Here is a 15,208-nt window from a genome sequence, read left to right on the forward strand (position 1 = left end):
TGAGTTCAATTCCCAGTAGCCACATGGTGGCTCACAACCATCTGTAATGAGATCTGGTGCCTTCTGTCTGGCCTGCAGACATACATGCAGGCTGAACACTGTATACATAAATAAATCTTAAAAAAAAAAGAAAGAAAAAGAGGCCTGGAGGGATGGCTCAGCCGTTAAAGGCTAGGCTCACAACCAAAAATATAAGAGTTCGGTTCCCAGCACCCACGGCTGTCCCTCCAGGTACCTAGAAATAAAGATAAAAAAAAAAAAGAAAAGAAAATCATAATTCTCAGTGGAAATGCAGCTCAGCTGAGATTTAATGAAATGATGGCAAGGTCAGCAGAGAATCTACAGAGTGAGGACTTTGTCCACCTAATGCATATATTTTGTCATGAGCCACTTGATACTACATATGAACCTAAATGTGTGTATGCATAATTTACATATCTGCATAATATGTGCATATAACTTACAGTGGCCCTACTTAGAGGCGCTCTTCATTTGCTTTTATCTGGAAAGATTTAATGGCCAGGTCACTGAAGTAAATGTCTATAATATGTGAGTGAGCACACTCCCTTTGTTGTTGCTGTTTAAACAGTACCATTAGTTTCAGAAGGTTAAAGAACGCATGGATTGGGCTGGAGAAGTGGCACAGAGGTTAAAGAGCACTGACTGCTCTTCCAAAGGACCTGAGTTCAATTCCCAGCAATTACACTGTGGCTCACAAGCATCTATAGTGAGATCTGGTGCCCTCTTCTGGCAGTCAGGCATACATGCAGACAGAACTCTCTCTCTCTCTCTCTCTCTCTCTCTCTCTCTCTCTCTCTCTCTATATATATATATATATATATATATATATATAATAAATCTTTAAAAAATGTGTGGTTTGTAATTGCTGCATCATTGAGTGCAGATAACCAGGTTAAAGATATAATACTGCACAGACAAAAAATAAAACCCACAACACTTTCTAATGTAAACATTAATACAACAGTGGAATTGGTAGAAAACAAATGTGATCTTTCGACTGTCAGCCTGCATTGACTACTTAAGACCATATGTGATCAATTATATTATACATATGTGTGTATACACCTACACATGCATGTGATAAACTTCAGCTTTCTCACCCAAAAGCCACATTTTAGGACCTCTGCCTCATAGGTATCCAGATGATTTTAAAAATAGTAAGCTTACTTTATAAATAAAAGATTGTTATAAAGCCAGGCAGTGGTGGCACATGCCTTTAATCCCAGCACTCAAGGTGGGGGAAGCAGAGACGGGCGGATCTCTGTGAGTTCAAGGCCAGTATGGTCTAGCTCCAGGACAAGCTCCAATGGTACAGAGAAACCCTGCCTTGAAAAGAAAAAATATATTGTTATAGATACAACACTGTACATTAACACTAGTAGAAATATAACTTTAAATCTATATTTCAAAAATATCCTTGGTTACCCTAAAGGATGGCATTCCAAATTACTGATTTTATTTTATTTTATTTTTTAGGGTGTTGGCTCCAGGTATTTAAAATTCTTCTTTCCATAGGAATGTTCTAAGTAAATAGATGATTAATCACAAAGTAGTTAGAACACATGACACATTTTGTTAAATGTGTTTTAAGAGTTTTGTATTTTTTTGGATCTTTCTTTTTTGGATGCCCCCCCCCCCACTTCCTCCCTTTTTTTCCTTTAGAGTCGGGGTCTTACTGCGTAGCTCAGGCTGCCCTCAAGCTCATAGAGATCTCCTTCCGCCTCTGACTTCCCACTGCTGGTGTTAACTGTTAATGGTGTCTACTACCACATCCAGCTCCTCTCCTGTTTCTGAAATGGCTTCAAAAGATTTATAGCCATTTTTTGATGTCTTAGAGCAAACTGATGTAACAGTATAACCATCCTGATAGATTCTTTGATGATTTTAACTTTAACAGATTACCAAAGCTCTACCTGTGTGAATTCTGTCTTAAGTATATGAAGAGTAAAAAGATTTTGCTAAGACACTCCAAAAAGTGTGGATGGTTTCATCCTCCTGCCAATGAAATTTATCGAAGGAAAGACCTTTCAGTATTTGAGGTAAGCATATGTAAACAAAAGCATCATCTTTTTCAACTCTAATATTCCTAATTATTGACTGTTTACTTAGGTGATTTGTGTGTATTCAGTCTCGGCTTTGAAATTCACACCGATCTTTAAAATAGCCGCATGTTTTGGAATATTTAACTACATTAAGCCACATTTAAATTGATGAAGAATTCCTGCCTTATCACATTGACTTTTTTGTCTTTTCCCAATCCCAGTCTACAACAAATATATTCACCAGTAGATTTATGCTATCCTTGGCTCTTTGTAAATTCCACATCCTTTGGCAGGAGAAATTAGCTTTGTTTAGCAGCTCCTGCCAGTATCTGGCAAGTCCTCCCTCTTGCAGGGAACTGAGCAGCTGTGTGTGCCTGCTTAGAACACAGACACCTGAGTTTCCTTCCAGGGCTTGCCAGGGCAGATAGACCCTTCTGGTGAGATCCCAGCAGACATGTGGCTTCTCCCCACCCCTACAGAACTCCGCTGCTCACATGTCTGTCACTGTAGGTTTCTTGAAAACATTTTGTGTTTTTAGAATTGTCTTAGCAGAGAAAGTCTTCGCTTTTTTTTTTTTTTTCATCATTTAACCAGGCTTCTATTGTCTGTCTCAGGGATCTAGTTTAGCTGAGTCAGTCATGTGTTGAGGACAGCGAGCTTTCTTTTCTTGGTACTGTGTGTTCACAGGGTGTCTGGGTTCTCGTCTCTATTCTCTTCACTCGACTTGCATGCCTCTCTTGCCTTGCTTCATTGTCCTCTCTCTGGCCCATCCTGGTGTATGCGCTGTTTTACCTTTCAGGTTCTCAGATCAAGCCTGCCTTCTACAGCAGACTTGACATCTTTCTCTCAAGGCCGATGTACTTTAGGGATCTCCTCTCCGAATGCTCAAGTTCACAAGTTTTGGGAGTGTTTGTTTGTTTGTTTGTTTTCCACAATACTGGTCAGGAAACTCTGGCTGTGGTACATATTTTTTTTTAAAAGCCCCTCCCTGCACTTTCTAGCAAGTTTGAAGGGCAAAAGGAATTGTGTTTGAAGTTGCCCTATTCTCATTAAAGGCCAAGCATAGGCTTCTCAGCCTGAGTACTACTGACATTTTAAACTGAATAATACATTTTATGTGCACTGTAGGGTGTTCAGCAACATCCCACCATCTAGCCCCAAGTTGCAGTGGTGCCCCCACTCCATCCATTTGTTACAACCAAAATGCCTTCAGTCATAGCCACATATCCCTGAAAAGTGTGGGAAATTGTTCCTAGTGAGTTCCCTGATGCAAGGGAAAACGGAGTAGACTTTAGGGTGCCACTTGACCAGCCCCAATGAGGCAAGGTACAGAGCTGCTCTTATGGAGCCTTTGAACAGAGCCAGCTTTACTCCCTTCCTTACTCCTTACCTGATGTCTTAGATGCCTTTCTTCTAACCAAAAGAATATTGAAATGACTTTTCATTTTTTTCCCAGTCGGCAAAATGCATTGTTTGCCTTAAGTAATTTTTTTTTTTTTTGCCTTAAGTAATTATTAAATAAGTCAGCCTGAGTAAGCCCGTGGTGGAAGCTTAATCAGGAAGTCTTCTTGGGGCACAATAATCTGTCTGTTGGGCATGTGTTTGGACAGCACAGAGATGTAAGTGGGTCTGTGGTTTATTTATACACTAAGGGTGTGGAATAAGTCCTAAAGCTCTGTTCTAGCATTGTGACTGAATATATCAGTTATAGAAAAAAAAACTATTAGATATTTTCTATGACTTAAAAACAAGTAAATTTTTTATCACAAATTACTAGGGATTTTTGTGACTCTTCTGTATCTGTTCCTTTTTTTATTTTCACAGTTGATCAGAGTTTGTTTCAGAGTTTTCATTTCTGTTTCTGATACACAGGTGCACATCTCCATCTTTTATATATACAGTACAGCACCATTTCCAAAAGGACCATACTCACAAATACATCACAACTTCCTTTAATTAAAGAGAGAATTGTATTCTCAGTGCCTGTGCCTATATTTGATTATGTTGCTATGTGTGGGACTGAGGTTCTGTCCAAGGGAAATAGTTATATGAAATCTAAAAATAATTTGTGCATTGTGAGAACCTGTATGGTCCACAGGAGACTTGAGAATGGTCAAGTTCATTGTTAAAGAGCTCAGGTTAGCAAAGACCCATCTCCCCTAAGAAGAGTGTGGGGTCTAGTTGGCTCTCTGTTTCAGCAACTCACTGCATTTGATCAAAGAAATTGGTGTCTGTGCCTAGCTCCTGTCGGGAGCCGTCAGTGTCACAGCTTGAGTCTTTTATTTTGAAGAGAAGTAGACTGTAATCATGGTACTTACTATAGGTTGAAATTCATCTCACTCTCTCTCTAAGTATTCCCAACACAGGGATTTTATCTTCTCCAATTATTTTTAAAATGATAGTTGGGATAAATCCAAAATGGAGGCCTCTGCTGTTAAGCCACACTTTTGAAGGATTGGAGTAATGCACTTCATTTGTTTTATTTTTATTTGAAAATAACAGAAGTTTAACATACATGATAAAAAATTTGTTTCTTTAATTCAGATTTATTTGGCTCCACTTTAAAACTAAGAGAATATGCCTGACAAATTTTAACTCAACAAATTTCAAGTGGAAATGACTTTTTTGCTAACATTGCTGTTTCTTGAACAAGCTTAAAGAGACTTTAGCTGTCTTAAATTTACCTTAACAAGAAGAAATGTGGAATTCTGATTTTTTTTTCCAAGTAATAGCTCTATTCTGTTTAATGCTGTCTTTGTTTGATGGAGTATTTTAATATTATAGTTTAGGATTTAGAAATAAAATTATATACTTTTTAAAATTATATACAGAAGAAACAAATTTATATTCTAGTGGTATTTTTATGTTAAATAATGTTGTCTGTTTTTCTTTTGCTAGGTTGATGGGAATATGAGCAAAATTTATTGCCAAAACCTTTGCTTGTTAGCCAAGCTCTTCCTGGACCACAAAACATTGTATTATGATGTCGAGCCATTCCTTTTTTATGTCCTTACAAAAAATGATGAAAAAGGCTGTCATCTGGTTGGATACTTCTCTAAGGTAAAACACGAGCCAGCATGACCTTCATTTTCTTTCTCAGATGTTTTTGGTGGAGCCCAGTTCTTCAAACAGGGCTTTTTATGACGATAATTTGAATAAGTGGCTCATGTTTCTGAAAACCTCAGCTTTTTGTTTAGCGCTCGTTTGAAAAGACAAAAACAAACAAAACAACAACAACAAAAAAAAACAGGGCCTAGGAAGTGTTAAAGGACCCCCCAGCACCATGTGCTGTGCTGACTATGTCTGTGTGACAGACATTTCGTTGCCACCTTGTAGACTACTTAGTATCTTTAATTTCCATAAGCTCGTCCCTCCTTTTAAGTGGTGTCAACATGAGGATCTCTGTGATGTAGCATTTACAGCCTCAGTCTCTTTGACTCATTTCCTTCCCTCAGTCAGTGGTCAACAATACCCAGTGTGTTAGAGCATCGGTGTTTGTGGGGTGCTGAGATGGGTCAGTGGGGAATGGCCAGGACCCATGTGGTGGGAGAGAACTGGCTTCCAGAAGTTGTTCGTGTGCGTTGGGGTATGTGTGCATGCACATATCAACAAGTAAATGCAATTTAAAAATAAAACAACTCTGGCCATTTATGATGAAGCTATAGATGACTGGTTTAACACCCCTGCCTCTCATGGTCAATGCTGTAGGTTTAACCATCAGGAAACCTGCCTGTCTTTAGCAGTCCCTGGAGAAGACCTGCATACTAAGATCCTTAGATCAGTGCTTGTCTTTTCCCTCCTTTAGAGCTCTTCTTCAAATTCTTCTGCTCAGAAGCTGCTGTTGATACAAATTAAAACTCAAACAAATTAAAAGAGAACTGTTTTTGAAGATGCTTGCCAGGTGTTCAACTTTTCCTTAGGTTTCACCTAAACAAAATGGTTACACAAACAGATGGTGTTTATCCAAAGGCCCAGCAGACGAGTGACTTTTATTGAATCTGCTTTTCTTTAATGTTCATGAAATGATCCATAGAAGGCTCTCTGCCCAGTGTAGTGACACATGCCTCTAATCTTAACACTCAGAAGGCTCAGGCAGGAGGATCATGAGCTTGTGCTCAGCTTAGACCACATGGTGAGACTCTTCCCATTCTCTATCCTCAACATCCCTTTACCACCACCCCCAAAAAAGAAGGAAAAATGAGAGGGACGTACAATATATATGAATGAACTTTGCAACCTGGTCTCTTTAAATCTGTGGAACAGTCCCAAGATTGAAGAGAAGCAAGCACCAATACTAGTGAGAAGCTGCTTCAGTGTTCCCTGTATGCACGCTGGTTAAGGCTCTGCACCTTCTACATCCAAAATGGGCCAGAGAGTTAACTCAGATTTCTACAATAAGGAATCTACATAATTTTTAAAAAAATAACTGTTTTTTTAGAGGTCTGTGATGATATTTTTCTTTAAAAAGTACTTTTAATAGTACTGCTCATACTATCCTTCCTATTAGAAAGTAGTTTCTTTAAAATGTGTATGAATTCAAACATGAGGTTTAATGATGCCTTTGTTGTAGTTGTCTGTCTTTTCATTTTCCTCATTGTGAACCTGCTTTGGCCCCTGAGCAGTAGCCTAAACAATTGGTGGGGATCCTTGCTGTCCTGATTCCCTGCCTCACTTCCTTCTGGGTGTCCAGACATTTTACCAAAACAAACTCAACTTTTTCTCTACTGTGGCAGCCATTCTTGGTCATTTCTTATAATTATCAAATACAAATACTTTCGACAGAAAAGTGAAACAAAAAAGAATCTAAGAAGTAACTGCGTTAGTACTAGACTTGCAAATTAAACTATTTTCTAATATATAAATTGCAGTATGGAAACCTTTGGCCCTTTAGAGTATATTCTAAACAGAATTTTAGTGGTTCTTATCAAGAATAGCCACAGAGTATCCAAGACAGGTTTTCTGCAAATTGTTAAAGCATCTAACTTTCAGACTAGAGCAAAGGATGTCCACTTGTAGTGTCCAAATTAGAGTTTAGTAGCAATCACATGTATTTGTGTATGTGCACTGCTGTGTTTGTGAGCAGTGTCCAGAGAGTCATTAACTCGGGACCGCTAACTAGGCTAGTGCAGCCATCAGCAAGCCCCAGAGAGCCTCCTGTCTCTCATCCCTGAGATTATAAGCATGAATCACTTTGCCTGACATTTTCTTTCTTTCTTTTTTGTTTTTGTTTGTTTCTCTATGTAGCCCTGGAACTCAGAGAGATCCACCTGTCTCTGCCTCCTGTATGCTGGGATTAAAGGCTGCACCACCATGCCCAGCTTTCTTCTTCTTTCATGTGGTTCTAAGGCTCCTGCCTGTGGAGGGTTCAAGCTGGCACAGCAGGTGCAGTACTTCCTGGGCTTCCTCCCCCTCCCCTCAACATCTCTTAAGAAAGGGTGAGAGGACTGCTGTCTGATTACGTTTCAGTGAGCTCTCCAAGATGGGCACAGTTCTGGACAGAAAAAGGAATGGCATCAAGGATATAAATCCTCTTGGCCCAGAGTGCGTCTCTTTTTAGATAGAGTGACCCATTTATCTTACTTTGCACAGTAAAATTAGTTATTTGAGCCTTTGCCATTGGTGTGCACACTCAGTGATGGGCAATTTATCTTCTAGAGAAAAGGCATTCACATTGTTACTTACTCTTCATATTTTAGAGATGCCACAGACAGCTAGGGATACACAAAAGCTGGGGGTTCATCTTTCACAATGAAATCTTTAATTCTCCCTTTAGACTTTTTTCCCCAGTCGTTTCCTGTGGTCTTTGAAACCAATTCGCTAAGATCTGGCTGTTCTAAAGTCATCCTCTGATGTGGTTCTATTTGTGGGCAGCCTCATTGATGGTTTATATTTGGCCACAGCACTCACAGTCTTAGAGCCTTTTCTAGATCTTCTCTATGTAGGTTTTGGTGGCGTCTGTGACTGTGAATAAAATATTGCTGCCTGATGCTACAGTCCATGAAAATGTCGAATTTTTTAATTCCTGGAGCTGTCTCTCTACCCAGCCTCCGCCTGGCTTTAAACCATTGGTAGTATTTTGATCTCATTGTTGTTCAAAGACTTTGGGGTTTCTGGTTGTCTTTGTTGTTGTTTGATTTTCGTGGTTTGAGATGCAAATTACTTATTTCTTTAGCTTTTTACTTTGCCTTCATATTCACGAGAGAAATGCATTTGTGCACATCTACTCACACGTCTACTATTTCGGTTTCACTGGGGTATTTGCTCAGAATCAGGAGAGATTGCCATTGCAGAGTTGTAGATCATCATCTTGCAGGGCTACCCGCCAGCTCCTAGCTTACTCCACTGGGTGATGCTGCATGGTGCTGGGTGAGCAGGGAGAGCAGTCATTCCCAACTGTCGGTATTGTTTTACTCCCTTGACATTTCCTAGGTTCACTATTTGTATTTTATTGTAGAATAAAGATACGGTTGAGAAGCATGTCCAGCATGGACGGTTTGTTGTCACTTGCTAGTTTGATTAGCACAAAAGGATTACTCTGGCTGATCCCAACCCAAGCCGCTGTTTCACCTCTGTGGACAGTTTTACAAGGACAGTGGCAGGTGCAGGGAACTGGCCAGTGTAGCAGAGCTCTGACATACTTGATCTGTCTCTCTTTTCTTCAGGAAAAGCTTTGCCAGCAGAAGTATAATGTCTCCTGCATAATGATCATGCCCCAGCACCAAAGGCAAGGGTTTGGACGGTTTCTCATTGATTTCAGTAAGTGAAGTACTTTATTTATTTTCATAATAACTGATGGCTACAGGTACAGGAAACAGTACCACATAAAGCTTTATTTAACCTGCTGTGTTGTGTTTTTTTTTTAATCAATAGATAATGGGTCTTTTATTTATATTTACATGAATTAGAAGATCCTCCTCACGTGAAAATTTTCCTGCCAACCAGTTGTTGCGCTCTAGGAAACTGAAACTAGGTTTTACCACAGTGCCATTGGCTCAGAAAGCGATTGCGTGAAATCAGCTGGTAGACTTGCATTCCCTTCTGTGGTGCTTGTATGAAATCGTTTGTGACCATTAGTTATGAGGAATTTCCGCTTTCTAACATCTTGTTGAATAATCCGTGCGGGGCAGAGGAGATGGGGCAGGAGTTATTTCCACTAGAGAAACAGCCTCCCCACCTGAATGAGCTCTGCTCAGTTTTCTTTTGCTGTGACAAAAGTTGTTAGTGTTTGTATCAAGAAGTTCCTCAAGAAATGCTTGTTTTCTGTGTACTTGTGTCTTCTGAGCCTCTTTAGTTAAGTCTGGATGCTCACGATAAGGCAGCCATTGTGGTTATTTTTTAATGGGTCATTTTTTTACTTCTCAAATTATATTGGACTAGTAAATGTAAGGTTGAGGCTACATTTGGAGAGTTGATTCCAGTTATCTAGAGATAGTAACAGGTGAACCAGGTATCCCGAGAAGATGGTAGTCTCTACCTAGGTGTATAAGGATCTGTCACTTAGAGCCCTGTGCATGTTGAATTTGACCATATCTACAGGAAGTACATGACCGTTAATGTAAATATGCTGTGAGGGTCCATAAGGAAGTATGGTGACTCTAAATCTGTATCATTAAATACCGAAATGTTGAAGTGTGCAGATAAAATAATATAACAGTTTTGGACTGATTTGTGTAATTTACTTACACAGAAAGATAAAGTTTTTGAAGAAGAAATATTTTGGGTTGATTTTTATACCCCCAGTTATTTGCAATCATTTATTTACTTTCCTGGTGTTCCTGTTTTTCTGGCCTAGTTATCCAGTAGACTAATTTTTCCAAGGAGTGCTGCCTTACTAGCTGGCTATTTCTATTCTACAGAGTTCTAGCTATAATCTCCTTTTTTTTTTCTTTTAATAAATCAAGCTTTGATGCTTTCATGCATGAATATATTGCACTCTGATTGCTCCTTCTCCCACTGTCTCTCAACTCTTCCTCTCCTTGTCCATCACCTTGCCTGCTACTTCTGCATTCATGTCATTATTATTATTATTATTATTATTATTAATTATTATATGGCCCTCTGGATTGGACTGGGCCATCTGTGTGGCTTTGGTTTCTGGTGGTATACCAATGGGTATGCATCTGAAGACAGTGGTTCCCTGCTACAGTTAAACTATCTGTCTTGTGCTGGAGTGTTTTATAGTCACCATTCACGAGGTGATGATCTATAATCATGCTCTCTGGTGTGCATCACAGCTGTGCAGGACTAAAACTTGAGGCAATATTCATGTGCCTCTAGAAGAAAGGGACTTTCCAGCAAACAGTTCCAAGCTACCTTTTAAGCTGGTTGGCTCATCAGTTGCCTTTTCCTCGGGTACCTTGAGCATGCCACCATTTCTCCATCCTTTGTCCCTTTCCTGACCATGACCACTTCCTCTTTCTTAGTCTGCCAATTCAAAATCATGTTCATTTGGTAAGAAGTAAAACTCCTCTTCCTTTTGGTGCTATCTTCTTGGGTTTTGTCCCACACCATCTCAGCCATATTCTATAAAGGCATGCTTAGACTCTGTCTGCCCTCTTGTGCTAGTCATCAAGGTCATGCTTCCAGGTTATCAGAGCCTCCTGGAAAACCGCCTTTGTATCGACAGCATAGTTTCCTTACAGGCTGGATCAAGTGTAGGTTTATTGATAGGAATTGAAACCCCAAAGTACTATGAAGATCTCTAAAGTGATACCTAAATTCTAAAGGAATTGGTACCATCAGGTAAAAGTCAAGTTCTAAATACAGTGACCATGTGTTTAACATGATACAGCATAATCTGGCCTCATGACCTTCTATGCAAATCCAGATATTCCCTTCAAGTGCTAAAATCTTTATTTTAAACTATTTTAAAAGTTTAGTGCAAGACATGAAAAAGTAAGGTGACTTTAACTTTTCTTAACTTTGAGACAGGATCTCACTTTCTAGTTCTGGCTGGCCTGGATGTCACTGTGCCTTCCGGACTGGCTTGAACTCCCAGAGATGCCTGCCCCTGCCTCCCAGGCACTAATAGTGGAGGTGTGCACCACCATCTCCCAGTTACCACGCTGTGATTTCAGACACGCAGTGCAGAGCCCAGTAGGACATTTTCTGGGACGTTTAGGGTGATATGAAAAATACCACCCACCTGGGTGTGACTAGACTCTGGTCCTGACAGTATTGTAGAACTGTTGGCATTATTTCTCCACTGGAGTGTCTAAGCAGGGTGAGGAAAGATTACAGTATTGGAGGAAAGGAAGACTTGGGGGTGTGGCTCAGTCTTTGAACTTGTGCCTAACAAACATAGGTCCTAAAAGCAATCCCTATTGACACTGAAAGAAATGGGGTGGAAAGTAGTTTAAAGGGAGTTAGTGTGGTTCTCACAGAGTTTTACAGTACTCAAAAGAAAATGGGGACTGGTGTAAGGAAGCCCAATAAAAATTCAGTTTAAAAACAGAAGAATTCCTTGACTGACCATTTTAAAGAAGACAGAGTATGCTGTTGAATGAATGATAGCATCTCCTTGGAAGTCACCTAAAATAAGCGTAAATAAATATCTTTCCAGAGCTATTTAAACCCAGTCTTCTACACAAGGAGGGAGGGGATGGAACGCATGGTCTCTCACCAATTTTGCCCCATAATTCAGTGCTCTGGGTAAGAAAGATGAACAGAGATTAGAAGGTTTCTAAAATATGTTTAGCTGAAAGGAACTCTTAATGGTTTGGGTTCCATTGTATGAGCCTGAGATCTTCTGATCAAAGATTTTCTTTAAACCAGATAAACTACAAAGTAGGGAAGGTCCTTGTCAACAATGATTGCTAAGCTAGCCAGCTGAAACAGCATACAGGTGGAGAGGAAGTGTGGCTCCCAACAGCAGTTAGACTGTAGATATGGTCCAGTATAGGATGTGTGTACAGAACTGAAGGCACAAGGATTTGGTGTTGTTGTCCAGTCCAGTAAAAAAAACCTGTTCACAACCAAACACTACCCCGTAAGTTGTCTTTTTTTCTGGTACACCCCACCTGAGGTTTTTAAAGTGAGGTTTCCGAGGAGGCTGTTTGTACAACTTGGACAGAGTGACCAGAAGGTACCGTTCCCTGCCTGCTCTTAAACTGGCTTAGGAGCTTTGTGACAGCCCAGAATTTAACATTCTGCAGGGAAGAGTGATGGACATAGGCTGAATTGATGCCACATCCTTTTCTCCTGGATTCTGAGGTTTCTTCCCCTTTAGTAAAAACAAACAAACAAACAAAAATAAAACCTTTACAGCCCTCCTACGCGCGCGCACACACACACACACACACACACACACACCTCTCCACCCTCGGCAGACATTAAAGAAACCCACCTCCCACAAAACTTCTGTTACTCTTTGGCACCTGCAGACAAAGAAAATGCTGTTCTTCCCACAGGGTATGCAGCTACCCTGAGAGGGTGCTAGAATGTTCTTCCTGAGCCCTGGCCTGCTTTTGCTGTTCCAGCTGCATGTACAGCAGTGCCCTATATTGTTTCCCTCTTTATTCTGAAAGAAATATCAGCCTTGAGAGAAAAGTTGCAAAGTCATGTCTGGATTTTCCATATGTTCTTTACCTGGGTCCCCTGGGCTTGGTTTGGTTTACTGTGTCTGCTTTTTTAATGTTACTCTTCTCTCCCACAGTTGTTTCCTGAGTTGTGGTGCTGGCAAACTGTGTATGTGTTAGTTCTTTGAAGACGCTCTTCTCCATGCCCCACAAATTATCAAAGTCAAGAAGTTCTTGTTGGCTCAGCACTGCGCATGCCAGACTCTGATTTCATCTTGCCAGTTTGTCCTGCTATCCTTTCTAGCGGGGAATACCCCCAGTGTAGGTTCCCATGTTGCTTATGGTTCTTATTTCTTACCACATGTAGTCCTTGGTCTCCTGAATTTCCAGAGCTCTGGAGTGGTATCTGCATGTCCATTTTAAAGTTAGTTCTTTGGATACTGTGAAGTGCATAAGACATGTTCTGTACAGCACCTGTCTTTCCTTGGGGCTTCCTGGTTTCATCGTTATTAGATCGGCTGGTAAACTTTAGGGGAGAAGTACCAGAGACCTAAGGTGCGTCCTCGGTGCATAAAAAGTACTTACCTGGTTACGAGTACTGCCACATCACTGTGTAATTTGTATTTGGTGAGAAGACACCTGGAGAGGACGTAAATACCTGTTTCTTAGTTTCATTTAAGAGATCCTAGGCTGACCTTTGACTTGTGACCTCCTCCCCTACCTCTGAGTTCAGGGATGACAGTTGTGTACCACTGTGCCCAGCTCTGTTTATGATTCTTACCTAAAAAATTTTCACAGTTGTAGAGAGATGGTTTGGCAGTTAGGAGCACTGACTGCTTTTGTCGGAAGACCTGAGTTCAGTTCCCAGGACCCACATGGTGCCTCACAACTGTGACTCCAGTTCCATCAGGATCGGTGCCCTCTTATGGCTTCTTATGACACTTTCTGGTACACAGATAAACATGCATGCAAAGCACTCATACACATAAAAATAATAAATAAAAAAATGTTTAAAAGGTAGTTCTTGGCAGAGGAGAACACTCAGCACCAGCCTCTGGCCCATGTGCGCACATACCAAGAACTGGTTATGCTTGTTTCTGTTGTTTTCTATTTAGAGGTTTGTTGTTTTGTTTTTTTTTAAATCTCTATACGTGCTGGTTTTTTGTGTTTGTTTTTAAGTTAAAACCATATGGAAGTTGTATGAAGATTGACGTCCTCCACTCCCTTGTCCTCGTACCCATTGCCTAATCTTTTCCTTTCCTGTGGGTCACCAGCTCTGCTCATTTCTAGTTGTACAAACAAGTGTGTAGTATATGTTTCCTCATTTCTTGTTGCTTGTTGTTTGCATAAAACATATCACACTAAAGCCTTTTCTTGTTGTTGGTTTTTGGTTTTGGTTTTTCAAGACAGGGTTTCTCTGTGTAGCCCTGGCTGTCCTAGAACTCACTCTGTAGATCAGGCTGGCCTCAAACTCACAAAGACTCACCTGCCTCTGCCTCCTGAGTGCTGGGATTAAAGGTGTGTGCCACCATTGTCTGGCTCACTATAACCTTTTTAATTTTGTTCTTTTTCATTTATTAGTCTTTAAACACTTGATACAAAAATTCTCTTGAATGCATATCGTGCATTACCTCTATGTGTGTATGGATTATTTCTAGCATTTTACTGTGTTCCACACATGTGTATATACATATAGGTGCATAAATATCATGTACCTAGCACACACAGAGGCCTGAGACATTAAGATTTATTTTGTTTTGATTACATGTATGTGTTGTGCTTGCAAATATGGGTTCCCTTAGAAGTCAGAGACTTGAGATGCCCTCGCTCTAGAGTTACAAGAGGTTGTGAGCCACTGTACATGGGTACTAGAAACTGAACTTGGGTCCTCTGGAAGGAAAGCTGTTCTTAAAACCCTGAACCATGCTTGGCTCATGGCCTTCCTTGTTTGCCTGTCTCAAGCCTTAATGATTAGGGTAACTGCTATACACTCCACAGAAGACTTGAATACCAATGACTAAAGAGAAAAGGTGAAACTGGTGTTCGTGTTGACTTGTCAGCCAGCAATGGCTGTATATGCCGCATGTTGTGTTGTGTGTTCAGAGCTCACAAGAAATTCAGTTGCTAACAAGCCAGGCTAAACGATGAACTCCAAACTTTGGGGACTGACATACTCCAGAGCATGACTGCATGAGGAAGCATGTTAGATTGTTGGGTCACTATCGACAGATTAAAAACCGTGGAGTCCAGCACTCAGCAAGGGTCTTCATTAGAGAAGAGGCTAGCAGAGGTCACTGGGCATGCAGTGCTACTAGCTTAACATAGCTGTGCGTGAGGACAGCCAGGGGTGCTGTAGGGAAACGAGGCTGGGAACAGAACCTTTGGAGCTACAGCATCCAAGAGGCTGATAAAGAATTAGAAAGTATCCAGAAACAGAACTGGGAGAGGATGCATGTCAACACCAACAGTGATCTGAATGACTGGCATTTCTAAACTACTCACTGTGTTTTGCTTCAATTACACACGTGAACTCAGTCCTCACAGAAAACTATGAGGAAAGTGACTTTGGAAGTATAGAGACATCAAGAGGCCTGTCAGATCGTTAGTGTCCCAAAAGAAAGAGGCGCA

The 15,208-nt window shown here is 40.6% G+C and overlaps 1 protein-coding gene across 7 annotated transcripts in view; it reads left to right on the forward strand.

Moving 5' to 3' along the window:
• Positions 1-15,208, forward strand: part of Kat6b (lysine acetyltransferase 6B) — a 186,548-nt gene that overhangs the window by 143,329 nt on the left and 28,011 nt on the right. For all 7 annotated transcript variants that reach the window (XM_041638852.1, XM_041638851.1, XM_041638849.1 and 4 more), the window contains 3 exons: positions 1,919-2,060; positions 4,962-5,123; positions 8,726-8,819. In XM_041638852.1, the coding sequence (XP_041494786.1) occupies positions 1,919-2,060; positions 4,962-5,123; positions 8,726-8,819 (398 nt within the window). The remainder of the gene's footprint in view (positions 1-1,918; positions 2,061-4,961; positions 5,124-8,725; positions 8,820-15,208) is intronic.

Source organism: Microtus oregoni, unplaced genomic scaffold, assembly GCF_018167655.1.
Source record: "Microtus oregoni isolate MIOR12 unplaced genomic scaffold, Mior012 000056F_ref0000123, whole genome shotgun sequence".
Lineage (NCBI taxonomy): Eukaryota > Metazoa > Chordata > Mammalia > Rodentia > Cricetidae > Microtus > Microtus oregoni.